The sequence below is a fragment of the Canis lupus genome, chromosome 18 (genome assembly GCF_003254725.2).
Source record: "Canis lupus dingo isolate Sandy chromosome 18, ASM325472v2, whole genome shotgun sequence".
In the NCBI taxonomy this organism is placed as follows: Eukaryota; Metazoa; Chordata; class Mammalia; order Carnivora; family Canidae; genus Canis; species Canis lupus.
Window position 1 is genome coordinate 10,272,601 of NC_064260.1, and position 25,678 is coordinate 10,298,278.

The 25,678-nt window shown below is 43.3% G+C and overlaps 1 protein-coding gene across 4 annotated transcripts in view; it reads right to left on the reverse strand.

The window, feature by feature from the left end:
• Positions 1-25,678, reverse strand: part of POU6F2 (POU class 6 homeobox 2) — a 479,107-nt gene that overhangs the window by 45,937 nt on the left and 407,492 nt on the right. For 3 of the 4 annotated variants that reach the window (XM_025449467.3, XM_049096429.1, XM_049096430.1), the window contains one exon: positions 10,686-10,823. The exons of the other annotated variant lie outside the window; for it this stretch is intronic. In XM_025449467.3, the coding sequence (XP_025305252.2) occupies positions 10,686-10,823 (138 nt within the window). The remainder of the gene's footprint in view (positions 1-10,685; positions 10,824-25,678) is intronic. 4 annotated transcript variants of the gene reach the window in all.

Genomic DNA, 25,678 nt, shown 5'->3' on the forward strand with positions numbered 1-25,678 from the left:
AGTGTACGGTCTTTCTGATACAGGATTTGGTTAAGATTATTTATTAAATAAATAACATACTTCCTCAGTTATAAGACTCCCACATTTTTTCTATTTTTAATACTTGTGAAATCAGGTTGCCCTAATAATTGATGTATCTGTTTAATGTGGTAGTATTTCCTTCCATTCTGAAAAAAAGCTGTTTTTAAATTGATGGTATAACTTAGTATCAGTAGTTTCTTGACTCATAATACAGTATTAGATCTCTTTTTCTTTGGAAGGGCTTACTTCCTTAGAGGGTCAGCTTCCAAAGGGAAGGATATAGAAATGTATGGTGCCTTGCCACTCTGGGAACTTCTTCATTTCCAAAATCATTTTGTTGTGTGATACTACAATAAAACCAGGATTCGCTGAGATCGAGTTTACTATGTAACTCTGAAAGGCTCACTTCGGTGAGCGCCCATATGAAACACATACCATGCACTCTTCCTGCCTGGCTCGGATGCTTGGTGACCTACAGTCCCCTGGACTCTGATGCCTTGAGGATGATTTTCCCAGGAAAGATAAAGTGGAGACTTGAGGTCATCTTTTTCAAGATTATCTCACTGCTTTAGAGACTTTCCTGAACTCCTTCAGTTCTCTTGATCAGCAAAAATAATGATGGTGAGAATATTGATTAAAGTAACATATTTATTTGGCAAGCTTTTTATAGTTTTCAAGTGTGTGTGTGTTTATATATTTTCAGGGTTGATCGGGCAAGAATTATGGTTCCCATTTGCAGATGGGGCAAGGATGTTTCCGGAGTTAGTGACCTGTCTAACAGAGCATCCAGGAAATGAACCTAGGTCTTTAACCCCAAGAAAGTGAGGGTGGTATGGGACGAAGCATGTGGAGTTTGGGCTCAGATCTCGGTTCCGCCAGTTCCTAAAGGTGTCATCCCCAAAGTGTGCTCCTCTGTACAGCTGGCGTAATCAAACTAGGGTCAAGTCTTCTGGCAGGATCACAGATGATACCAGCCCCATGGTGAAGGCTCAGTGCCTGGGAGCATAATTAGGTTATATAATTATAATTAATAATATACTATATAATTATAATTAATTCCATTATTCTCTTCTAGAAATCACTTAGCCTGAAGGAATGTTCAACTAAAACTTAGTAGTGCTCTTCTAAGAACTAACACGGTTTTAGAACTTGGCACATGAAATGAGCTCCATGAGCACCGGATAGTGATAGTATTTAGCCGTCAGAGTGCACCAACTGCGAACCCTGCTAGTCAAAGATGTGAGAAGTCAGACCCGTTCTGAGGGAACTGTCTATGAACAGTGCCTTGTAAATATGACCTGTTTAGAATTAAAGCTGTTTATTAGGCTACTTCATCAGTTAATCAGCCCCTCTCCTATTTACCTAGAAAGGATGTGCCCAGTCTCCATTCAGGAACCTACACAAGAACACATTTCCTTATTCCCAGGAAAATGAAATACTCATAGATGAAGAATTAAAAAGAAAAAAGAAAAGAAAAGCAGTGGCTAGATGAAAAAAAAAAAAAAAAAAGTAACAACACTACAATCCAAAATTCTGCTTTACATAAGAGAGACCTTAGTTTTCTCTGGCTCAATCTACAAGACAAATCCCCTAAAACGAGATTTTTTAAAAAAAATTGCGTATTTCTGGCCAACTGCGCACGACAGGTTGTACCGAAGAGTGGAGGGAGGAAGAAGGATCTCAGAGGGTGCTTTATTTCTGGTTTAAGCTGGCCAGCCCTTTGGGCGGCTGGCATTCAGGGGATTAGCCCTCTCGTTTTAGAAGTGGGGGATGAAAAAATAAAAAAATTAAAAAAATTAAAAACTAAAAAAAGAAATAAAAATTAAAGTTAAAAATTAAAGTTAAAAAAATTAAAAATTAAAAAAAAGACTGGGTGACGGGCACTGAGGTGGGCACTTGACGGGATGAGCACTGGGTGTTATTCTATATGCTGGCAAATTGAACACCAATAAAAATAAATTTATTTAAAGAATTTAAAAAAAATTAAAAATTAAAAAAAAGATTTGGGGGGAGGCCTGGAGGAGCCCCGGGGGCGTGGCTTGGCGATGGGGGCGTGGCTTGGCTAACGGGGCGGGGCTAGGAGGGCGGGGCGGGCTGGGCTAGGAGGGGCGTGGCTTGGTGGGGAGGGGCGTGGCTTGGCTAACGGGCGGGGCTGGGCTGGGCGAGGCGGGGCTTGGCAAGGAGGGGCGTGGCTTGGCTCACAGGGGCGGGGCTAGGAGGGGCGGGACTAGGAGGGCGGGGCTAGGAGGGGCGGGGCGGGGTTAGGAGGGGCGAGGCGGGGCTAGGAGGGGCGTGGCTTGGTGGGGAGGGGCGTGGCTTGGCTAACGGGCGGGGCGGGGCTGGGCAGGGCGAGGCGGGAGCGGGGCTGGGCGAGGCGGGGCTTGGCAAGGAGGGGCGTGGCTAGGAGGGCGTGGCTAGGAGGCGGGGCGGGGCTAGGAGGGGCGGGGCGGGGCGAGGCGCCTCTGGCCGGGCCGGCAGGTGCAGGCTGAGCGGCTGGCGGCTGGCGGCCGGGGCGCGGCACCCACCCGCTTCTGCTTGCGCGCCCTCTGGGCCCGAGCCCCGGGCGTCCCTCGGGTCACCGCGGAAATCCGCGTCCCGCGAAATCCCTGCGGTGCGCAGGGCCCGGCCGGGTCGCCCCCTCCCCCTCCCCTCCCCCCGCCCGGGTCGGTGGTTCGGGCCCCGACGCTCCCCGCGCTCGCGCTCCCGGGGGCCGGGAGGGGCTGCTCCTCCGCGCGGACGGGAACCCGGCGCCCGCCCTGCCGCGCTCGACTCCCCGAGATGCGGGCCGGGCAGGAGGCCGGGGCGAGCGGGTCCGGGAGTCCAGCCCCCCCGCCCCCCGCCCCACCTCGCCCAGGATGGAGCTCACCCCCCCAACCCTGGTTCGCGCACCGCCCCGGGCTGGGGGTGGGGGGCTGGTTCATGGCCAAGGCGCACACTTAGGGAAACGGGGCTTTAATGCAATGGCCTGTCGTGAAATGAGGAAATCAAGCTCTCAATCGGGCTCAGAGGGGGAATTTGGTATGTTAGTGGAAAGATTGAGGTTGTTTATTGTTGTTATTGTTTCATCTTTATTACTCAGATGAAGCCAGGGTAAAATTTTTATAATATTACTAACCCCATGAACATTTATTTCCCAGTCTCTAGAAAGAGCTGATTTAAAAAGTGTTTTAGAAATGCGGTTAAGGGGCGCCTGGTGGCTCAGTCGGTTGAGCCTCCGACTCTCTGTGGAGGCTCAGATCAGGGCCTCAGGGTCCTGAGCTGGAGCCTCCTGTGTGGCCTGCCCTGGTGTGCAGCCTGCTTGGGATTCTCTCTCTCTCTCTACCTCTGCCTTTCTTTGCCGCACCCCCCCCAAGCCTTGCATGCACGGGGGTGCTCCCTCTGTCTTAAAAAATGCCATTAACAGAATGCTTATTTGATATGTATTCTACTGCACGTGATCGAATTTTTACACCTTTTTAAACACTTGCCATAATGATATTTGCAAATGAGAAAATAAAATCTTTTGTCAGACTGTTTTGAGTTTTGGTTTAGCAAACATGGCCAAAACCACAACCTAAATAGATTGTTCTATTCGTATTTGGGGAAAAACAGATACCATCTCTGAATTTTTAGGACCCTACTCTGAATTTTCAGCAAACATGTTTAATTCTTAGTTATGCAAAAGATCTAAACAATATGCTCTGTTTTTGTATTAAAAGTGGCAGCTTTTTAAAAAGATACCATCTTTTTTTTTTTTAAAGATTTTATTTATTTATTCATGAGAGACACAGAGAGACAGAGAGAGAGGGGCAGAGATACAGGCAGAGGGAGAAGCAGGCTCCATGCAGGGAGCCCGACATGGGACTCAATTCCCGGGTCTCCAGGATCATGCCCTGGGCTGAAGGCAGCAGCTAAACCACTGGCCACCTGGGCTGCCCAAAAGATAACACTTTTTAGTAAAGATGCAAAATTTGCATGACAGGAATTACCAACGTTGTCATAGTATCACCTTGGGGGAGGGGGCAAGAGGAGAAGGTGTCAAGGCCTCAGTTGTATCAGTCATATTTTATTTCTTTAAAAATAAGCAAGACAACTGAAGCTTATAGGGAAAAATGTTAACATCTTAACATTTATGTTACAGTTACATTAACGTGGTTGAACAAGGATCCTTTTGTATTTTTTGGTAAAATATTTTATTATTAATTATTATTTTTATTATTTATCAACATTTATTATATTATCAATATTAATATATAAATATTACTTTATTTTTGGTGAAATATTATTACTATTTTATTAGTATTATTTTATTAGGCGTGGAGCCCAATGTAGGGGTTGAATTCAAGACGGTGAGACCAAGACCTGAGCTGAAATCAAGAGCTGGATGCTTAACTGACTGAACCAGGTGTCCCTGTAAAAAAATTTTTTTTACACATTTCATGTGTTTCATTATAAAAAATAAAACAAGGGGTGCCTGGGTGCCTCAGTGGGTTAAGCATCAGTCTTGGGCTCAGGGTCTTGGGATTGAGCGCTGTGTTGGGCTCCCTGCTGAGTGGGGAAGCCTGCTTCTCTCTCTCCTCCTGCCCCTTCCCCACCCCATGCTTGCTCACTCTCTCTCTCTCTCAAATATATAAATAAATAAAATCTTTAGCAAAATAAAAGTGTATATGTGAAATTCCCTAAATTCCTGATCAACTGACTTCAGCTGGATGTGTTTAAAGCACCTTACTTGCTCTGGTCTCATTGTCAGAGTTACACACTACCTCCTTTGCCCGGGGTTTGAAATCAGTTTTACAAATGTGGGCAGCTATGGCTTTATTTGTTCTCCTATGCAGAGCTAATAAAACTCACAGAGAGGTTCAATGGATACTTACTGAAAAAATGAATTATATCTCAATTCTTTGGCTGAGATTTGTATTTATTATAACTTCACTTTCGTCTATCTTGTAGTGACTTTCTCTAAAAGATTCTCATCTTTTTATTTAAATTAGGTGTTGAATTACTTTAGCAACCCATAGTTCAGGGTCAATTATTGGCTTTTCATTCTAAAAAGAAGAGCTATAACATGAATTTATTGATAAATTAACACAATGTATTAAATACTTATGACCACAGGCCTTGTGCTGAGCACATGTCTGCTACAATTATGTTTAAACGCTCCACAAAGTATGTGAGATGTCTTATCATTCCCATCTTTACTGATGAGGAACAGGGGTCCAGAAAAGTTCTGTAACTTTATCCAAGGCCAAACAGCTAGAAATGTGTTCCAATCAGACCTGTTTCCTTCAAAGTCCAGACTCTTAGCTGCTCTTCTAGAGATGCTATTTAACTTTTGATTGTTATAATTCAGAGGAATGTTTGAATGTGAGCATCATGCTTCTTCAGTTCTAAGACACATATGTTTCTCACATTTAAAAGTTGTGAGAATAGGATGCTCTTCTATTTGCTGTGTACAGATGTGGGGCTGGTGATGATCCTGCCTTGGCAACTGCCCTTCTGCAGCCCGGGGCTGCTGAATAGAGGCGACTCACCATCCATGGTTTTGCATAGTCAAGGGTGTACTTTCTAAGCTATAATGTGTAGGCTACTATGAGTATGAGCAGATTGCTTTTCTTTGATTGTGGCCTGTGGTCCTTTCAGAAGGCAGCTCCTGCCTACTGCAAATCCTTTTGTCTTGCCAAAGCAGCTCTGCTCAGCTACTGTTTATTCATACAATGCTGTGTGTATTCTTAAGTAATGAATTGAATGGGTAAGTCCTTTTAATTTTTCTCTTATTTATTTAATTTTTATTTTTAAAAGATTTTAATTTATTTATTCACAAGAGATATGGAGAGAGAGGCAGAGACACAAAATGAGGAGAAGCAGGGAACGGGACTTGATCCCAGACCCCGGGATCACGACCTGAGCCAAAGGCAGATGCTCAACCACTAAGCCACTCACGTGCCCCTCTCCTTTTTTATACATTAAAAAAAGTAATGTGGTTTAGTTGATTTTTTTTTTTTTTTACTTGACTGGCTCTTTAAGGATGGGAAGGACTTTGGCTTGACTTGTTGCCACTTAAGAAAATGTCACAGCGGTTGAGAACTAATTTCATCAGGAAACATTCTGAGCTTCAGTTAAAATGTAAAATGCTTTCCTTCGCCCCAGGATAAAATGAAATTTCATTTGCTTTTACTTTTCTGCAATAATGCCAATAAGGAGATATTGCCAGGGGCAATAGGGAAGCCAGTTCTATAGCTGAACAAATCGATGGGAAATCTACTTGCCAAATCCTGAGCATACCCACTGAACAAACGTTAAGAACACACACACACACACACACACACACACGCCTACTGCATTATCCAGGGTAAGGATAAGATTTCCCTAAATTAACTTAATGTTCTGCTGCTAGGGTTCTCAAAATCTCAAACTCCTCACACACACAGTGGGTTTGTGTGTGCAGTGTGAACTGAAAACACACAGAGCCTCTTAATAAGAACAGCATATACTGAGTGTTAGCATTATTGCACTATGACTATGTGTCTAACTACGCACTAAGCTCTTTAATCCTAGAAGCTGGTTCCCTTTCTATCCTCATTTTTCTTTTTAAGGTTATTTATTTATTTATTTGAGAGAGAGAGAGAGATTGAGAAAGAGAGAGCACGAATGGAGGCAAGGGCAGAGGGAGAAGTAGATTCGTCGCTGAGCAGGGAGCCCAACACGGGGCTGGATCGTAGGAACCCGGGATCATGACCTGAGCCGAAGTCAGACACTTAACCAACTGAGCCCCCCAGGCGCCCTTTACTCCTTTTTTCAGATGAGGAAATTAAGGCACAAGGGAGGTAAATCAATTGCCTGAGGTCTCACAGCTGATGAACTGCTGCCTGATTCCAGAGCCCATTCTTTTTGCTTGTATGCTGTACTGCCTCTTGCTATCTATCCAAATCAAAGATAGGTTTCCAGAAAATGCTAAACAGAACTCTAAACCATGATGATGATGATGATGATGATGATGATAATTCTGCAGCCACTTATTATTACTGAGTCTTTAACTGTATACTTAAGTACTATGGTAGCCTTTTTATACATCTTACCTCACTTAATCTTCATAATCTAGGGACTTGGATTTTATTGTCCTCACTTCATAGCAAAATTGAAGCTCAGAGAGCTCAAGTAATTTGTTTAAGGCCACAGAGCTAGTTAGTTATTGGCTGACTTGGGATTCAAACAGGTCTATAGCTAGTGCTCATTCCCTTGTCTGGCTTCCACACTCATACATGTTCCTGGTTTGGTAAGCAAAGGGAACTAGAATGTTGTTCTCAGCACTGTGATAGTCATTATAAATCACATGATCATGAATTACCAATAGGAAACTTGCTACCTTCCATGTCAGAGTGAAGTTGGGTATGTCATCACTTTAAAACATTTGAATATGAGTAAGACATGTGTGTTGCAACTTTAGAATATAGTATTTCCATTAAAATTAATCACTCTTTGGGATAGTGTTTGACTTTCGAATTAACTGCAAATGAATGGCAGAGTCAGAAAGGTAAAATAATGACTGAACTGGTTAGGAAACAAAAAGAAGAGAAAACGAAAGTCCTTAAATACATGGAGATTTCTCATCCCTTTACATTTTCAAGACAAGGAAGCAAAACTGCAAGTCCCAGCGGGGTGGGCTTTCTTCCTGTTGAGATTGGGGCATGTCTCCCTCCCTGTGTGGGGTGGGCATCCGCCCTGCTGTGTAGGAAGACCTAGAAACACTTGCCCTGAGACCATGAGCCACTGGCCCCAGGGTCTTTTCACAGAGGTTGCCTTTAACTTTGAGGATGAGGCTCTGGTTTAGAAAGGTTAAGTCATTCATTGCTCCAAGGTCTGGAATTAGAAAATGGAGAGCTTGAACCCTATCCTAGGCAGGTCTGTATTGTCAGGGCTCTTTACTGGGTAATCCCAACTTGGTTTCCAAGTAGGAGAGAGAGGGAGGGGTGCAGAGAGAGAGAATCTTAGCAGTGGGGAGCAAGAATCAGGGCACCCCCACTGGTACCTCCTTTACAGCCCCACCTCCCAAAGTATCAGTGAGGTAAACGTGCTTTTTCAAACCCAGGTTTAGATTTTTAATGTTATTACTTCTGGGCAGACTTTCAAATGTAAAAAAATAGTTGATGTCAAGAACTCAAATGAAAGAATCTATAAATATATTAAGAGTTTTCTCTTTGTACCTTTTCTGGGAAAGCTCTGTGGAGATTTTTTAAGGAATTGAAAAAGGGCTAGATAAAGTAATTCTAGTTTACACGGTTTTTTGAGCAAGGCTAATTATATTAACCTGATTCCAATGTAGTCTTATTTTTTTGTTACGGCATTAATACAAGCAAAAGGAACACGTACACATACACGCACGCAACACACAGCACACACACACACTAAATAATTTCTGCCCTTTTTTGGTGTAATTTGGCCACTTTATAAGTTTCACCCAAGGATCTTTGTGTCAAGAAGTGCAGAGGATGCACTTTTTTTCTGGGAAGATGATTGTGTTTATATTATAACACACGCACACATACAGTGCTACAGGAACATGGCCAATTCATCTATTTTGGAAATGTGAGCGCCTTGGTCTTCTCTGGCACTAGGAGGGCATGATGCCATTGGATATGTTTCTAAAACTCTCAGACAAGACCTCATGAGTGGGCAATAGCAATTCCTCTGTGATGTAATTTTTTTTCACTCGAGGAGGTTTGTGCACCATCGAATCAATACCATAGCACATTTTCTAAAACAAAAGAATTTGAAAATAAATTCGACTCTTATTCTATATATGCGGAGTGCCAACGAAGCTTTTCATCTGGAGCTCATTTTCCTGTGGGTACTACTCATGGGCCAGGAGAGCTGGCCCTAGGATTGGACCCAGCAGAGGCCAAACAGAGCAAAAAGGCTGCAACTCTAGCCCCTAAGAAGGGGATGGATTTGTAACTGGCAAAATGACCGACCATTAAATCACCGGAAGAATAAACTGCTAATAATTCCTTCTCATCAATAAAGCATTTTCTCCATCACAAATTCTCAAGCGGTGGGGCAGAGTGGTACATTTTACTGGGACGCTGGAACAGAAAAATCAGAGGGAAATACACATGGGTGGTGGATAAGCTTTTTATCTTGAACTCTTCAAATTTACATCTCAAGGGCCAGCCGCCTGGCAGGAACAAATCGGAGTGTTCTATTTCGGGCATAACTCTAGGAAGCAGCTTCCAGGACCGACCTGATCTGAGTATGAGTTATAGATATTATAGCCAACTTTTCCTCCACGCCAAAACCCCGTCCCTCCAGAAATCTTAATAGGCTTTTGAGAGCCTCCATTTAGAGCCGGCTGCATAAAATGATCCTTTGATGAAAAGGGATTGGAACAAGGGTTAAAGCCGACATTGAAAGGTGACTGTGGAGGGCACGGTGTTCATACAACCGTCCTTTAATATGTGTGGTGTGCACCTGTGATAAGATGATTCATTACCTGGGGCTGCTCTTTGACAAGCTCCATCGTTCAGCCCTCGGGGTTCTGACGGGACAATCCTGCACCCGCCCAGGAAATATAACAAGGTCAGCTTTTTTTTCCCCCTGAGACGTAGATTGAGATGGTTTAGCTTATAATGCATCTCTGTTTACTCTTTATGTAAAATAAAAACAGGGTTCAAGGCGTCGCAATGCCTGTTCTCCACGGAGCAGGCCAAGCAGGGATGTGGGAACTCACTGCTGAGTAAGGAGGTCTGGGAGGAAAAATCCTGGAGAAGCTGCAAGCTCCGTGTGCCTCGTGTTCCATCCTCAGCAATGGCCACATTGGAGGTCAAGGTGCCCTGGCCCTGAGGGGCTGTGTCAAGCCTTCGAGTGGAGGGTGATTCTGATTCCCTCGGGTTTTAATGCCGCTTTGCTTGTCACGCAGCTTTTCGCTTTCCTGGGGTCTTAGGGGGGGGAGGCCCCCTCATCTGAAGCTCGGTCAGCATCCTGGGGACCTCAGGACCAGCATCCTCGTCACGACAAGGGCACAGGAGTGGTGTAAGGGAGTGGGCATGCTGCCCATGACATGAGGAAGGCTTGCGGGCCCCCTCCCCCCCACGGGCTGAAGTAAACCTGCAGGTGTACAAGAACTGGCCGGGCTTCCAGAAGAATCTGCAAGAGGCCCTCACCCCTTCCCTGGGCTGCTCTTACAAGACTACACTGGTCCCTCCCATCACATCCCCACCCACTGAGAAATGGGCTTGCTTAGGGCTGCTTTAGAAATCTTAACAGCGATTAGGGAAGGAAGATGACCAGTTTCCCCCATGGTCCAAGTTTCAAAAGAATGAATAAATAAAATAGCAAAATGGAAACTTTTATTTTTAAAATTTACCTTAAAAAAAAAAGCAAGCAAGCAAACAAGCAAGCAAGCCCCGTCATGAAAAGTATTTCCTTCACTTAAGGTCAGAACACGAGCCATTGTACAGAAATGAAAACAAAATAAAACTTAGACCTTCCAGGAGAAGGGGAAAAAAATCTTGCTTCTAAGATATAGAAACACCTCCCAACCCCTCTCCTATTCTTGACATTGCTAGTAAACATTATTTATTCGCCTCGAATGGATGCGGTTACATATCACTGTCATGCAAAAGAAATTCATTTCCTTTCCGAGTTCAATCTGCCATAAAAATTCACTCTTGTTCCCATCTCCCACTCACCTGTCCTTGTGCATTAGTAACTAGTTGACCCGTGACCCCCTGAAGACTGGAGAGGGCATTGCCAAAGGCCTGTGAGCTTGCTACGGAGCCCATGGCTACTGCCGCTGCAGCCTGACTTGCTAGTGGATTATTAACCAGCTGCAAAGAGAGAAAAGATTAGGGTGAAACCACCAAGAGAGGCATCGGCACAGCACACGGATAAGACATTCACATGGGGGAAGGGCCTTCTCCCTCCAACTGGCTCATGCAAAGGGCCCAGACCCATGGGAGGGAGCCTGGCACACATGCCCTTGGAAGCTGTGGGCTCTTGGGATGGTTGGACCCGAGGCTGGGAAGAGAAAAGTCTCCCCCAACCCTGGGCTGCTTAGTGGAGCCCCAGGGGAGAGCGAGGTGGGTCCCGGGGGTTCGGTGGGCAGGTAGGGTCTTGCCAGATGGACCAGTGATTTTGGAGAAGTCCCTGGATTTTGTCCTCCAGCCTAAATAAAACTCTGGGGAAATGTCTCTTTTCCTTGAGGTGAGCGGACGGAATGGGGATTCAAATAGGTTGGGAGTAGGAGTAGAGGGGAGGACCAGATTTTAAGGATTTCTGCAAATGAATCCATCATTTTTATTTGTGAATTGAAGTTTCCTTTCGGGTGGTTGGATAAGGCAGATGCCTCGCCTCACTTTCTTCTCCAAGGAAGAAGAAAACCAAAGTTGGTAGTAATGGAAAGCTCCGGTCCCTGTGCTCTTAGAGGAGGAGTCTAGGGTTGGGACGTTTGGGGGGTGGGGTATGGGCAGAGGGGGGCTCACGCCGATCACGGCATTCAAGGCCAATGAGGAAGGTCCTTTGGTGAATGGCCAGGTGGACATCTCTCTGTTTGCTGTTTAACTAATATGTGGCCTTCCCTCGGTCTCTTTCCTAGGACAAAAGTGAAATCGGGAGGAGAATTTGACTTGGGTAGAGGGAACCTACTCAAGGAGGAGGTTATAGCTGCCAAAACCTGTTTTTCCATGGAGACCAATTCAATATTCTTTATCCTGCCAATTTTCCACGCCACAGGTTTTCAGGCCTTCTGACCACGAGGCAGGAGAGTAGCTTGAACTAAAATCTGCATTTAGGTTAATGACTAGATATAAATTCAAGAAACATTTAAACTATTTTCACAGTATTGGTTTTGATACATGAATTTCATTTGTATTTATTCTAGGGTGTTATTTTTTCCCATATAGTTCCTCTCAAGTACAACGATTGTTGTGTATAATAATGCATTTTTCCATCACCAGTTCCCACATCCATGAAATTCCTGCATTTTAGCAAAAGCCTGCCAAGACTAAGACTTGGTGGGGAAAAAAAATTAATGCCAGACTTAATTCTGGTCCCGGAAGCTCTTCTTCTACTTTCTCCATTCTCTTCTTTCTTTTCCTCCTTCCCTCTTTCTTTCCCTCCAAATATATCTGATAGCTTCATTCCTTTGGAAATTTGCCTAGAGTTTTATAACATCTGATGAGGACAGGAATGCTAATTGTCAGAGAAAACACCAAAAGGGAGAGGAATTTAGTACTTTTTTTTTTTTTCATTAACGTGATATCCTTATCTCTTTGGTTTCTTTTTTCATCTACAACCACATTTCACGTAACTAGTTCTACAGAAATCCCATTGACCCAGCATATTTTTTTTAAGAAGCAAAAATCCATCTTGGACTCATTACTTTATGTGTCTTTTGCCTTTATCTCTCTCTCCTAAAAGACAGGAATGATTTTCCTTTTTTAAGGAGAAAAAAAAATTCTCATTCATCAGCCTCAAAGAAACCCTGTCTTATCCCAGATTACCACCATGGGATTTAAATTTCAGGTTGGCCCTGGTCTTGTTTTTTTATTTTTATAGTGTAGATGAAGCAAATAGTGGTGGATGGTCAGTGAAAACTCTCCCTGTTTTGTGGTTGACTATCTTAGGTGAAAGAGTTTGTATTGTGTGACTTTTCACTCTTGAAATGAGGAGATCTTTGGGACTACCTCCCCTAAACTGCCAGGACAGATGCTGCCTATCGATGTCTTAGCCCACGTGCCAGCTGCTGCGTTTATACTTCTTTTATGCAATACACGTTAAAACCACAATGGAAACCCACCCCCCCATCCCAGGTTCACAGAGATCCCAAAATAAACTTCGTAATCTCAAAGAAAACGAAATCGTGTACAGTTTGTTGCTAGTGTTGAATATGCAAAATTTGTCCACGAATTTTCGGTGAAAAAATTTAAATCAGCACGTGCAGAATGTTTTCTGAAAAAGATAGACAGTGATTCCCATTTAATGAAGTGAAAATATTTTCAGAAGTTGTAAGACATTTCCCTAACATCTAGGTCAATCAAAAGTTCAAATGGCTAATTACGGATTTACTTTGGATATAGTGGTATACTGGAGAAATCCTTACATTTAGGATGGGAGTGTATTGTTCAGCTATAGGGCCCATTTATATGTTGTAGGTTGCATTATATAAAGGATAAACTATGGTTCTGAATATGAAACAAAATAGCTACCTAAGAGCAGACTCTAAGCCTTCCTGTTACGGGGCCGGGAACAGGTATACTTGTACTGCTCTGGAAAGTTGCTGAAGCAAACACAAATGTACAGATTTTATTGATTTTTCATGTTTATTTCCTCGATATCCTTGTCCTAGCTTCTTCCCTTTGCTGCCTTTCCTTCTTCATGGAACAAATGCCACCTCGATGACTCATTATTTCCCTAGGTCTTTGGGAAAGGCAAGGGGGGGCGGGCTCTGGGGAGATGCCTCTCTGGCTCCTGAAAGTAGGGCTAGAACCTAAGGCGAGGGGTTGTGGGTACACACAGACAGTGGGTACGAGTCAATCTGCGCACTGACAGCATTTCAGGTGGACCATTGGTGGTGGTGATGGATGCAGCTTCATAAATATCTCTGGGCTTTTCTGTCTGTGACTGCCAAGGCAGGGATGTAATATGCATCGAGATATGTGGCAGGGAGGGGGAGGGAATGGTCAGGAAACCATAAGTGTTCCCTTCATCACCTCGGGTCATGTCACTCTGTATTGTCCCCAGTCATGTCATATTAGCAGTGTTCCTATCAGTACTTCTTCTTGATTGGAGACTCAGGGTAGATTTCGACAGCGAGGAGTCCAGGCACAATAAATGTACATAATGAGCATGTTGACATTCTGGGACCGATTGGATATTTTGAAGTTGCTGCCAAGTTTACGCCTTCAGATCCTTCATTGCCAATATACCTAAGTAGCAAAGGATGGCCCAAATGAAGTCTGATTGTATTACATACTTGCATTTTCGACGCCAAACTCAAAAGTCATGCTGAATTCTGGTGCAGGCTTGTTTGTAAGTGTGGAAGCTCCCCAAGCAAGGATTTGCAGAGCCCTAGAGTTCTCACATTACCTCCATATGGATTCTGGGCCTTGAATACATCAAGCTATCATTCTATAATTCACAGATAGTCTAAAAACCTCCTAATGGAAAGACTAATTTCTTAAGATGATCCCCTGCCTTCCCCCAATTTTAGAGAACATAATGGAATAATTTTTAAAAATAATTTTGTACCAGTTAAGGAAGGCTCCAGAGCCCTGTCTGTCCATGGGGGAGGGCATTGGCTCTGAAACCAGACTGTCTTTGCTTATGAGTTTAAGTAAATCATGCCTCATTGTCTCATGGATCAAATGAGTGTAAAGATGGTACCATCCACACAGTTGTGATGAGGATGAAATACTTGGCATATATCATGTATGTAAATGCTGGTTATCATTCTCACAGTTCGTATTGTGCATGAGGATTTTTTACTCATCATTATTTCAGAATTAGAACTCACCTTTACAAATATCTTCTCTCTTTGGAAATAATGTAGACACAGGCAACTGTATTCTCTATTTTGATATTTTAACTGTATTCTCCAATGTTATTTGACTTATTTTTAAAGAGTAGCTTGAAGGAAGCTACTAGCTAGATAACATGATTATTAGGTGAGGCGAGTTTCATGACTTAAAAGACATATGAGCCACTTAAAAATATTTCAGACTGGAGGACATCAAAAAGAACTCTGATAACTTGGTTTTCCCTACTTATCTCGGGCTTCTCATAGTTGGTTATTTATGGAGAAATCTATGGAGAAAGCAGTGTTTTGACGCCAAGGCCAGGGTTGGTCATGACAGACCAGAGAAAGGAGATTTCCTTTCTACCATATCCTTGTAAGGACACCCTTTTTGGAGTTTAATTCCTGCCTCATCTCAAAACATGGTGAATGAATCTATCCCATGCTTGCTGATTTGAGAGTGAACGCATGCAGGAAGACTTGTATAAACTTTTCCTTAGGATTCACAATGGTTTATTTCTATACCTACATACCAAGATGGATAGCGGGTGCTCATATCATAATGAGAAAAAAAATCCATATTCCCATATCTACAGTGCTTTGTGCACATCTTTGTTATCTGGGAACACTAAATGGTGATGAGAAGAAAAACTCTGATAGAGTCTCTTTCAGGAGCACTGGATGATGTCATATGTATGACACCATATAAATGTCACCACAAATTATGTCACTACATGAAGGAAGGGCCTTTCTCCAGTACTTGCCCCATCTTCTCTTTCTCTGAAAGACTCATAACCTACAGCCTGGTAAAGAATTCAGGTTTCTTTAATCTGAGCATTAGCAGTCACAATACTTTTCATGAGAAATCACTAATTACAACATTCTATTATTATGAATCTTAACTATGAAAATATGGCAGCATGATGAGGCAACTTACCTATGGTGTTCTATTCTATGTCTATGCCTTTATTCCAAGAGGGACTTGTGAATGCAGCAGGCTCAAAACCTTTCTTTGGAGCATAATTGCCCATGATCTATAGTTTTATCATTTTCCTCATGCGCTATGTGGATTTCATAGAGTATGGATTTTGGAGAAGCTCTTTTTGCTACTAACTTTTCAATTTAAAACCCTAAAATGGTGGCACCATTTGTTTTTAAATGAGGATGTTCATAAATGCATTCATCACAGTTCATTCCCATGTAAGGTCCGAATGACTTGCAGTGGCTGCCTAGACATAAGAGGGCAAATGTAGCTTCCCTAGTTCATTTACGTGCATTAGGTCCTTGATACTGTAGATGTGAAACATGTGTCTCTTGGTCCCTTGAGATTCTTTTAAAAATCAATGCTTCCACTAACTACCCTCAAGTCTTCTCTGAAAGGTCAAGGAAATACCAGTAGATCCATGTTGGAATGTTGGCCATATTTATCTCAACAACCTATTTGATGTGGGTTTTATCCTACTAGGCTTTCCCCCTAGGTCTCATGATTGTTATGTAATACAAACATAACAGTTAGAAATCAGTTTTGTGAGTTTTAATATCAAGCCCAACTCTGCCATTTGCTCTCTGCCCACTTCCCAGCAGAGATGGTGATGTGCTAGATGCTGACCGTCCAACTCTCTGCCCATCAGAAGTCTCCAGCTGGAGTGCCTGAGGTTTGCAGTGATGACCCAGGCACAACCACATCTTAAAAATATCTTTTGTTCATCGATGTCAAATCACATGGATTCCACTACTTTTTGTAGGATAAATTTTATTTTATTTTTATTTTCTGACAAAAATGTAAGTATAGTAACTTCCTAATAATGTTCTAATAACCAGCCATATTTAGTAACAGAGGAATTTTTAAAGTGTCCTAATGTCTGAGGTTGGGTTCCCCAGAAATAGGATGAGGAAGGGAAGGATTCTGATCCTATAGGGGCTGCGGACTGTGACTGAAGCTTCAGAGCTGTCCCACCCTAAGACAAGGAAGCTGGATGGTCTCAATCAGCACCTGACAGTCCTGGTTGAGAGACAGCCCCTGGGGTCAAGGGAGGGTTGGAAATCAAATCCTTGGCACTGTTGGCTCTTTGGTCTCAGGAGAAAATGCATACTGGAGCCTGAGGGATGGAGGAAGAGCTACAGGTGCTGGCTGTGGAAAGCCCCTCACCCTGAGGAGGGTGGAGGCAACTCACAGAAAAGAGTGAATCCAGGGACCTAGGTGGAACATTATCGTTTTCTGCTACAGCTCAAACATCACTTCTTTTCACTCATTAACGTCTTCCATTTGCTCTCAAACATTGATTCAGTACCCACTATGTTGTGGGCACAGTATGAGGGGACAGTGTGATGACCAGCTGACCTGTTCCCTACTATCATGGGACTTTACACAGGAAAAAGAGACTTTGGTGGAGAGAGGAGGGAAGTGGAAAAAGATGAGCTGGCTAAGGAGCAGTATCCAGATCTGGAGATAGTGGTAGTCTGGGGTGGGGCCCTTGAGAGATGTGGGGTCGTCCAAAGAGAACTGGAAGGCGGTGCTCTGAGTCTTTGACCTGTAGGTTCTCAGAGTTGCACAGAAACGTGCCTGGCAATAGATGAGCCATTCTACCTGAAAGGATTAAGAGGCTGAATTCTGAAACTGGATTGCCTGGGTTCTAATTCTGAGGCTGCTCATAACCAGCTGGTAACTAGCAGTACCTTCCTGTTACAGTCTGAAGAGCAGTACCTTCCTGTTACAGTCTGAAGGTTTGTGCCCTCTCCCCTCCTAGCTCATATGCTGAAATCTTAACCCTCAAAGCTTTTGGTATTAGGAGGAGAGGTTTTTGGGAGGTGCTTACATCATGAGGGTGAAGCCCTCATGAATGGGATTAGTGCCCCATAAAAGAGGCCCTGTAGAAATCCCTAGTCCTTTCCCTCACATGAGGACACGGTGAGAAGGTGCTATGAACTGAGAAGAGGCCTCTTACCAGAAACTGACCATGCTAGTGCCTCACTTTTGGGCTTCACAGTGGCCAGATCTGTGAGAAATAAATTTCTGTGGTTTACGAGCCGCTCAGCCTGTGGTCTTTCATCGGAGCAGCCAAACGGACTGACACACTTTCTGTGTCCAGGCTTCTTCAGTTTTAGTAAAGTAGGAATATTAATGGTGGTCATGACTTCACAGGGTTGTTGTGCAAAATAACCCAAGTTAGCATATGCAAAACACTGGAGGAATTCCTGACACACGGTAAGCATTATCTAGGTCTTGCTGTAAGAATTTTGACTCCTTCTAGGAACTTCATGCTGTTGTAGGATTGGATCCCCTCTGGCTCTCACTGTCTCTTCCAGGGCAGACACAGTGGCCCTTTGGCAGATGCTCAACTATGTCAGGATGTTTGCATTTGCTGGCTCTGTGTCTGCAGCTCTCTTTGCTATCCACATATCTCTTCTCACAGGCCACCTCCTGGGGACACCTATCTTGACCACCCTAACAGAAAGAAAGGCATTCCCTTTCTTTCAGAGATGTACACCAAGACATGTATAAGGAAATATATGACGTCAGGGATTTGTTTCTACATAATCCATGGTAGGGTGGGGAGAAGGGTGAGAAAGAGAAGGCAGTTTTGGGTTGAGCATGTGGAAGCTGAGTGGTAGACATATACTGTTGTTTTACTATTTGTTCTACATTTGTATATACTTGCAATTTCCCATGATAAAGTTTTTGAAAATTCCTATTCATTCCCCATCTAGTCTTCTCGCTTGCTTACCTTGTAGCACTAATAGAGTCTAATATTCTCATTTGTTTATTCCCCTCATCACCCTCTCTAGAATATAGATTTCGGTTTCTTCTACAGCTCCAGGCACCCAGGGGGCCCTGAAATAACGTTTATCAAATGAACAAAAGAAATGAGTCAAGATTATGTGGGCCTGCCCAGGACCTTGGGTGGAGTTTGGCCCTTTAATATATATAGAAAAGAGTAAAAATTTGGGAGGTGAATTTGTCTAAGACTTCTCTTTTTAAATACAGCACCATACTTTATCGTCTCTCACATCATGCTGGCTGGACCAGCCAAAGCCTCAAATGTGGGATGCAGTCCTGAGATTCCTGAATGATCCCTGATGTGTCCTCCATCCTGTGAGTCAGCACTTACAGACTCCTCTCAGTGGCTGAGGCAGATTCCTGCAAGGAATCCCAGGATCCTCCAGGATATAAAACTCAATAATGGTAGCGTCTAAAGGTGAGGACCCAGCCATTCCCTGGATACCTTGCACCCAAAGCCCCTGATATCCCTAGAAATTGCATGCCTGGAACTAAATGTGGACAGGGCTGAGTGGAGGGCTTAATATTTAGGTTTGGTGTTACCTGGGAGCTGCAGGATAAGGAGGCAGGCAAGGAAACTTTTATATTTTAATTGTTGGGCCGTGGTGTTGGAAATGAAACCGCATGTTGGGAGTCAGCATCCCCAGCCCAGCCTCCTGGGAGCAAAGCCTATTGTGGATAATAGCATGGGTGGGAACAGAAGGGGGCTGTTCCCCATGTGAGGGTTGACCTATCTGTCCCTGGACACAAGCAATGCTGCTTTGAGGATAGGTGATAGGGAGTGGATCAGTTAAGGAGAGGTACATTCCCCCTTTGTGTGGTCTCACTGTGGCAGGACTTCACAAAGTGTTGGGCCACCTGGGCATTTAGATGGTTAATGGCTCTGAAAGGTCCTGGGTGCAGAGGCAGAAGTAAGTCTCTACTTGGATGGCTTCACAAACCCTGGACATCATTGCGGGTGGACAGAGGGGACTCTGCAAGCACACGAGGATGCCCTAGAGAGTATTCTAGAAGTACGCTCAAGGGAGAGGTAGATCCTGCAGGGGGCCTGGGGGCAGGTAATGCAAGATGATCAGTAGCTCTATAAGGAGGGAGCTGGGTCACTTGAGAAAGGGAAGGAAATAAACCAGTGTGGCCATCACACTGTGATTTAGTGGCAACCACTATGAAGTTCTTTAGAGGGATGCATTTCTTTTTTATTTTTAAATTTACTGATAAAATAGTCAAGCCCAGAGTTGAGGGGAAACAAAACAAAACAAAACACTAGCTTTTAACTCAACCCAATACATTTGATTTTGAAGCAGAGAGGTCAGCATTATGGAAACATACCAACTCTAAATCAGATTTTATCCAAGTTATGTGTAGCCCAATACTGTGTTACCACAAGCTTACACATCTCATTTCCTTTTCTGTCTAGTCCTCCATTTAATAACCTGAAAATCTATCTTTTTATTGAGTTTCATGCTATTTTCTTACTTACATACAATACTGCTACTCTTACCAATTGCCTATTGTCATGGCACATTAGTTAGGTGAATTTGTTGATATTTCAAAATTACTCTTTCTGTATTTTTTATTCTATCATCCAGTTTAAACAAGTGATCGGGAGCATTCCTGTGATGAAAGAAGCTATACTTATTTTTTTTTAAGAATAAATTGCTGCCACAGTACAGTAGTTGGTATTATTCTGGCTTCTAGTTATGGTAATGTACAGTTCACTCTGTCCCTGCCCGTCCCTAATTTACTTCCAGTGCTCCCCACATCAAAGAAGGACAAGGCATGGTTTGCCCTATGTGGCCTCCAGACAGTTTTGTTTGAGATGTTACCCAATGACTATGGTACAGGCTCTAAGCCAGGACCCAGAGGTACAGACACACAAGGCAAGAGCATCTTGTCTTAGGTGCTCCCAGTCAAACCAATAACTGTGGATTTCAACCCTATGTAGCTGTGGTCCTGTATGAAAGGGATGCCCTGAACCCAGGTGAGGAGCCCTCACTAGGCCTGGGCAACCAGACCAGTTGGAAACTGAATTTTACTGGATGATGAGGGGACACCTGGGTGGCTCAGTGGTTGAGCATCTGTCTTCGGCTCAGGTCATGATCCCTGGGTCCTGGGATCGAGTCCCACATCCGGCTCACTGTAGGAAGACTGCTTCTCCCTCTGCCTATGTCTCTGCTTCTCTCTTTGTGTCTCTCATGAATAAATAAATAAAATCTCTCTTTTTTTTTTTAAAGGTTGACTGGAGAAGAAGGTGGAAAGGGGAGAGAAAAAATGCAACCACTCACTAACTTGAAAAGATATATACAATAGTCAAGATGTGGAAACAAGCTAAATATCCATTGTGATTATTATGCATATGTATAATATATATATATATATTGGAATATTTAGCCATATAAAATAATGAAATCTTGCCACATGCAACGACATGGATGGACCTCAGCTACATTATACTAAGTGAAATAAGTCAAACAAAGACTAATACTGTATGATCTCAGTTACATGGAGAACAACAAAAACAGCAACAGAAAAAACAAGCTCACAGATGCGGAGAACAGATTGGTGGTTGCCAGAGGTCAGGGGTGGGTGGGGTGAAATGGGTAAAGGGGATCCAAAGGCACAAACTTCCAGTTACAAAATAAGTAAGTCATGGGATGTGATGGGATGGCAACTATAGTTAATAATAATGAATTGCACAGTTGAAAATTGCTAGGAGTGGAAAATTTAAAGTTCTCATCACAAGAAAAAAGGAATCTTGTAACTATGTGTGGTGATGGATGTTCACTAGATTGATTATGGTGGTGATTTGGTGATATATACAAATATCAAATCATTATGTTATACACCTGAAACAATATGATGCTATATGTCAATTATACATAAATTTTAAAAAAGAACCAGTGGGTACGAGCCAGGCTAGGGGTGTGCTCCGTTAGCTGTGGGAACACTGGGGAACTGGCTAGTTCACCGGGGGAAGAGGGGTGTCAGGGAAGCTTCTCAAAACAATTAAATAAATGGCAGATCGACTAAACAGACAGGAGAAGGAGGGCAGTTAGAATAGAAGAATAAGCATAAAGTTATGGAAACATCAGAATGCCTGGTGTGTTCTGAAAGGCCAGAGCACAAGTAGGGCAGGAAAATTCTGGATGGGGTTCTAAGGCAGGGAAAGGAAGTGGGAAGATATAAAATAGGAAGCGTGTATGTGAATGGCGTGGCTGTGTTCCTATGGTACAGAGCATTTCCCAAGTGATTTCCCTGCAAGCTGTTGCTATGAAAGTACCTAAATATTCACACCCATATTATGGAGGTAGCCTTAACAGCCTTGCAGCACAGGAAACAACACTAATTGATAGTCATTGAGTCATAAAATCCTTTCATGTATTTTATATAAAGGCATATCTGAACTGCTGACTGACCAAAAATTAACCACTGAATTTTGATGAATAAAAAAAAGCCATCATCTTTTAAAGTACAGAACGTTCTCTTATGAAAAATTACAAAGGTGGATGATAAGTGATCAAGTGTATCCGTGTTTCTACCTTGGTATCCACCACTGGGTCCCTGGGTGCAGACTGAGCTGCAATTTTATAAATTATAATTTGATAAATTAATTATATGGGTTACATTAGTTTATAAGATTTCAGGTCTCTGGGCAGCCTGGGTGGCTCAGCGGTTTAGCGCCGCCTTCAGCCCAGGGTGTGATCCTGGAGACCTGGATCGAGTCCCATGTCGGGCTCCCTGCATGGATCCTGCTTCTCCCTCTGCCTGTGTCTCTGCCTCGCTCTCTCTCTGTGTCTCTCATGAATAAATAAATAAAATCTTTAAAAAAAAAAGATTTCGGGTCTCTGACCTTCTGTCCAGAGAAGGTGGAAGTTTTTATTTACTTTGGAGCTATTTTTTTTACTCCTGAATACGTATATTTTGTATGGATAGGTATTAATTTTACTGTTGAAACTCAAGAAACTTTTTATTAAGTCCAAACCAGCTAAACCTATCATGTACGAGGAACAAAACATATGCTGCTTCTTCCTTTCATCCCAATAACCACATTGGATATTAAAATGCGCTTGTAAGAAATGTTACACATAATATCTTGGTTTTATCCACCCACTGGCAAGTGGAGAACCTGTTGAAACTGTTACTGGATTTTATTATTATGCATAATGGCTTGTTTGCCTCATAAAATGTATTCACTGAACAGCTGTTGTACAAGAAAGCTAGTCAGAGGAAATGCTCCTCTCCCCACAAAGCAGTGCTACAGTTGGGTCATGCATTACTTTTCCCCAAGAAAATCAACAGAAATCCACCCATTTACGGTTGGTCTGCAATTGACCCTTACATCACCTAATTCCTTGAATTCACAATAAGGGTCAGATTGGCCATTTGAACTCTAAGATCAGGATGCCTGGGTGGCTCAGTGGTTGAGTGTCTGCCTTTGGCTCCGGGTGTGATCCTCAGTCTGGGATCGAATCCCACATCAGGCTCCCTGCGAGGAGCCTGCTTCTCCCTCTGCTTGTGTCTCTGCCTCTCTCTGTTTCTCATGAATAAATAAATAAAATCTTAAAAAAAAAAAACTCTAAGATGAAGGGGCGCCTGGGTGGCTCGGTGGTTGAGCATCTGCCTTGGGCTCAGGTCCAATCCTGGGGAGTCCCGCATCGGGCTCCCTTCTCACTGGGGAGCCTGCTTCTCCCTCTGCCTATGTCTCTGCCTCTCTCTCTGTGTCTCTTATGAATATATAAATAAAATCTTAAAAAACTTTAAGATGAAGAAAATGCTGCTTTTGGTCATGTCACCCCCATCTTTAAGTGGGTGTCCTGCAACCCTGGGCTAATACCATGAGAGCTCCTTCACTGTAAAGAGTAGAGGGATAATTCTGGGGTGGGGGGCGTCTGCCCATCACAAGGACAGCTGCTGTGCCCACGGCAGACCCATGGTAGCCTCTGTGCCCAGAAAACTTGGCCATTAGGAAAAATGAATGGTCCAAATTATTAGAGGGAATACGATTCTGTAGAAAGAGGAAGATAAGTACACGAAAGGAAAGCAAAAAACATGGCCAGAATGCTCAGAGGTAAATAAAATCCTTCTGCGCTCACAAAATATATTGGTTATAGGTTGTTCTGAAAACATTAAGCTAACAGTAAGAACCACTACCTGTAGGAGCCGTAAGCCAAGAAAATATAAAAAGTTGTTGTATAGATCGTTCGGGAAGTTTCCATTAATAAAACTGAACATAGGTTAAAAAACATAAAGCTTAATCTCACCACGAGCAAAAGCAAAGCTGTGTCAGAATTTTCCGCACGTAGGGAGAAGAGAGCGGAGAGTCACTGAAGAAATCAATCCACCCAATCAGCGAGGAGAAAAATATGTTTAAACATGTCTTGCCAATAGCAGTAACTAGTGAGAACTGGCCCCACATTTAGGAGGCAGAAGCTAGGCCACCAGGAACGGAGGACGGGATGCGAAACGGCTGGGGTCAGGGCCCTGGAGGCCCCGAGTCAGCGGCTCTCTGGGTGTGTGTGCCTCCTTGTCCTGCCCAAGCTCCACTGGCCCGTCTGTGACGGGAGAAGGTTGAACTAGATGGGGGGTTCTCAAAAATGGTCCCCGATGGGCAGATAAATCCACAGCAGTTTGGGGGATGGGTGTTATGGGGTTAGTGTTCCCTGATGAACAACCCCTGATAAACACCTATCATTTATCATCCCTTGAGCTGCCCCCAGGCCTGCAGAAATCATGATTTCCTCCCTTCCCTGATTGCTCTGCTGGATTTGGGTTTCAGGCCAGCTCCAAGAACGTTTTGATTCTGTGGAGGAGAATGGAAGAAGGGCTTCCTAGGACAGCGGTTCCCAGTGTGGGGTACTGGGACTAGCAGTATTAGCATCACCCGGGAACTGCTAAAAATGCAAATTCTTGGCCTCATCCCACAGACGCTGAGTCAGAACCTCTGGGGCCCAAGTGGCAATCATCTGGGTTTTAACAGCTCCCCAGAGGACGCTGAGGCTCACTAAAGCCTGGGCACACTAAGCCTGAACGGAGTGATCTCCAAGGTTCTTTCAAACAGTAAAATTCTATGGTGATGCTAAAATGATGGAATGAAATTTGGAACAATGCTATACTTTTTTCAGTTCTCTTCCTGTAAGGGGTACTAAACAAATATGTTAAATAAAATGTTTTCTAAATCTGCCTAGCAAGTGGGGACATAGGGCTGGAAATAAGTTGTTTAGGTCAGGGTTTATAGTGACTGTGCCATTCATTGACTTTGGGGCTGGTGTCCAGCAGCCAAGGTGCAGCAGTGGGAGGGGGCGATCACATAGTACACTGTTGAGGTGGGGGCTATGGGCCTTCCCAACACGATCAGAGCAATCCCAATGTTCTATCATGGGGATCAGCAGTAGAATTTAAACTATGTGATAGAGTTTTAATATAAAAACTAATTACCTGGGGGGCGCCTGGGTGGCTCAGTCAGTTAAGAGGATACCTTCAGCTCAAGTCATGATCCCGGAGTCTTGGGATCGAGTCCGGCATGGAGCTCCTGCTCAGCAGGGAGCCTAAGAACTGGCTTATCCCAGTTTTGCCTGAATATAGAAGAAAACCACTGCTGAAGGGAGGAAGGAGGGCTGGTCATCACCAGGAAATCTGGGCAGATACAACAGCTTCAGGGTCACTTCTGTATGAAACTCCAATTCTTTAGGTTTAGGGGGATATATTCCTATGCCTGGATAGTAGAAAGTTTTACTCATGCTTTGAGTTTTCAGATTAGCAAGTATGCTGTTTACTTCTTGTTTGGTATTGACTTAAAAAAAATAAGAGCAAGTTTTATTGTTCTTGATATCTCTGCCTCTATATCACAGTACATGGAGGAAAAATAAAGCAAAATGGCCAAGAGTGAAAATGAAAGAAGGGAAAACATCCAAATGTAGAGGCGATGATATAATCATTTTATAGAAAATATCACTTAAAATAAAATACAGAAATCGAAGATGGAAAAAATTGCATTAAATGGGTTTATTTTCCCCAAGTTTTAGTTTTAAAAACTTGGACATATTGAGATAGTCTTTATTTATTTATTTTTTTTAAGAAAAAAGCCATGAAGTAATAAGGGGAATTAATTTATTTTTTTTTTCTTTTTTAATCTTTTTTTTTAATTGGTGTTCAATTTGCCAAGATATAGAATAACACCCAGTGCTCATCCCATCAAGTGCCCCCCTCAGTGCCCGTCACCCAGTCATCCCCACCCCCCGCCCACCTCCCTTTCTACCACCACCCCTTGTTTGTTTCCCAGAGTTAGGAGTCTCTCATGTTCTGTCTCCTTTTCTGGTGTTTCCCACTCATTTTCTCTCCTTTCCCCTTTATTCCCTTTCACTATTTTTTATAGGGGAATTAATTTCTAAGAA